The sequence below is a fragment of the Pristiophorus japonicus genome, chromosome 3 (genome assembly GCF_044704955.1).
Source record: "Pristiophorus japonicus isolate sPriJap1 chromosome 3, sPriJap1.hap1, whole genome shotgun sequence".
Taxonomy (NCBI): domain Eukaryota; kingdom Metazoa; phylum Chordata; class Chondrichthyes; family Pristiophoridae; genus Pristiophorus; species Pristiophorus japonicus.
Window position 1 is genome coordinate 10,979,796 of NC_091979.1, and position 1,831 is coordinate 10,981,626.

The following is a 1,831-nucleotide window of genomic DNA, read 5'->3' on the forward strand; positions in this document are numbered from 1 at the left end:
CAACACCCGCTCCCCACCCACCAACTTCTTTCCCCCCAGCTCCCCGCTCCCGGTCCCCCTCCAGCCCCCTTTCCGTACCCCTCCACCCCCTCCCCCATCCCCCGATCCCTCCCCTCCCCAACGCCCGGTCATCCCAACCCACCCCCTCCCCCAGCAGCCCCCCCCTCCCCATCCCACCTGCTCCCCATCCCACCCCACACACAGCCCCCGATCAGCGGGCCTCGGAGCCTCAGTTTAATGCCTCGCCACGGGACGGCTAACGGAGGAAGTTTAAAACCTTTATTATAAAAATAGAATCTGTGCGGGTGCTGGGGTCCATGCGGCTGGGAGGGGCATATGGGATGGCCGTCTGCACCCCCCCTCACCCCCGCCCTGGGTCGGTGAGGCTCCGGCCATCTTGTCCGACGTTGGTCCTCTGATCCACTGACCGGTCTGGCCGGAGAGCGGGATCCGGCCAGGCACTGTCCGGCAAGGAGTGTGTCCCACAAGGCAAGGGGGGGCCGGAGAGAGGGGTGGGGGGGGGGTGTGGGGGGAGAGGCCAGGGTGGGGGGGGAGGGGTGGGGTGAGGGGGAGAGAGGCGGAAATGGGGGGGGGGGGCGGGGTGGTGGGGGGAGAGAGGCAGGGTGGGGGGGGAGAGGTGGGGGTGGGCGGGGAGAGAGGCAGGTTGGTGGGGGAGAGAGACGGGGTCAGGGGGAGAGAGACGGGTTCGGGGGTGAGAGGCAGGGGTGGGGGGGAGAGGTGGGGGTGGGGGGGGAGAGGCGGGGTGGGGGAGGAGAGAGGTAGGGTGGGGGGGGGGAGAGAGGCGGGGTCGGGGGAGAGGTGGGGGTGGGGGGGGAGAGAGACGGGATGGCGGGGAGAGAGAGACGGGGTCGGGGGGGGAGGCGGCAGCGGTGGGGAGAGAGACGGGGTGGGGGCTGTGGGAGAGGCGGGGGTGGGAGGGGGGAGAGGCAGGGGCTGCCAGGCAGAATGCTCGGCCCAGGACGATGGAAGTTCCTTGCCCGTGGGCCTTGCCCGTGGGGCCTGCCTCAGGTGCTGTTACCCTGCTCCTGCTCGAAGAGCAGCATGGCCAGCTGGGAGCGGGAGCCTAAGGCCTGCAGGTTGCTCTGCACGCAGCGGTGGTAGATCTCCTCGCCCACCCGCGGGTTGCAGGCCCGCTGCCCGTACTTCTGCCGCAGGGCGGGCTCGACAGCCCGGAAGACGTGGAGGCCGGAGTACTGGACAAACATCTCGTACAGGTCCAGGGTCTCCAGGATCTCCTCGTTGTCCAGCGCGTCGGCCGCCATCTTGCCGCGGGACGCCATGTAGTCGGAGTTGTAGAAGCAGGCGGCCTCGAAGAAGTGCCGGTCAAAGTGGCCGGAGTCCTTGAGCAGGTCGACGGTCAGCGGCGCTGGCTGGTTGCGGTAGACGATGCTGGGGTCGTACTCCTGGAAGTGGATGGGGAAGAAGACCTGCCATTGGTTGATGGTGTTCATGCGGCAGCGATTGAGGAACTCGAAGTTGACCTCGGTCTGGATGCCCGCCACGAAGAACAAGGTGTCGACGGGGTGCTTCTTGGAGATGATGTCCAGGAGCTTGATCTGGGAGGGCGAGTCGGTCTTGACGCTGATCCAGGGGATCTTGGTCTCCGGATACTTGCGCTCGCATTCCACGATCTTGGCCTTGACGCCGCCGAAGATGTCGTTCTGGTTGACCCGCTGGGCCTCGAAGGGGTCGTAGACAAAGAGCAGGGTCAACACGGCGTTCTCGTTGCTCTCCAGCGCGTTGAGGGCGAAGAGCTCGATGAAGCGGGTGGCCTGCTCCCGCTCGCGGAGGCTGAGCGGCAGGATGATGT

At 67.3% G+C, this 1,831-nt stretch overlaps 1 protein-coding gene across 1 annotated transcript in view; it reads right to left on the bottom strand.

The window, feature by feature from the left end:
- Positions 1-799: 799 nt before the first annotated feature.
- The window catches only part of LOC139256776 (chondroitin sulfate synthase 2-like), a 35,621-nt gene continuing 34,589 nt past the window's right edge, over positions 800-1,831 (bottom strand). The window contains exon 4 of the mRNA XM_070874296.1: positions 800-1,831. This exon is cut by the window's right edge and continues 457 nt beyond it. Within this exon, the coding sequence (XP_070730397.1) occupies positions 1,026-1,831 (806 nt within the window). The 3' untranslated portion in view covers positions 800-1,025.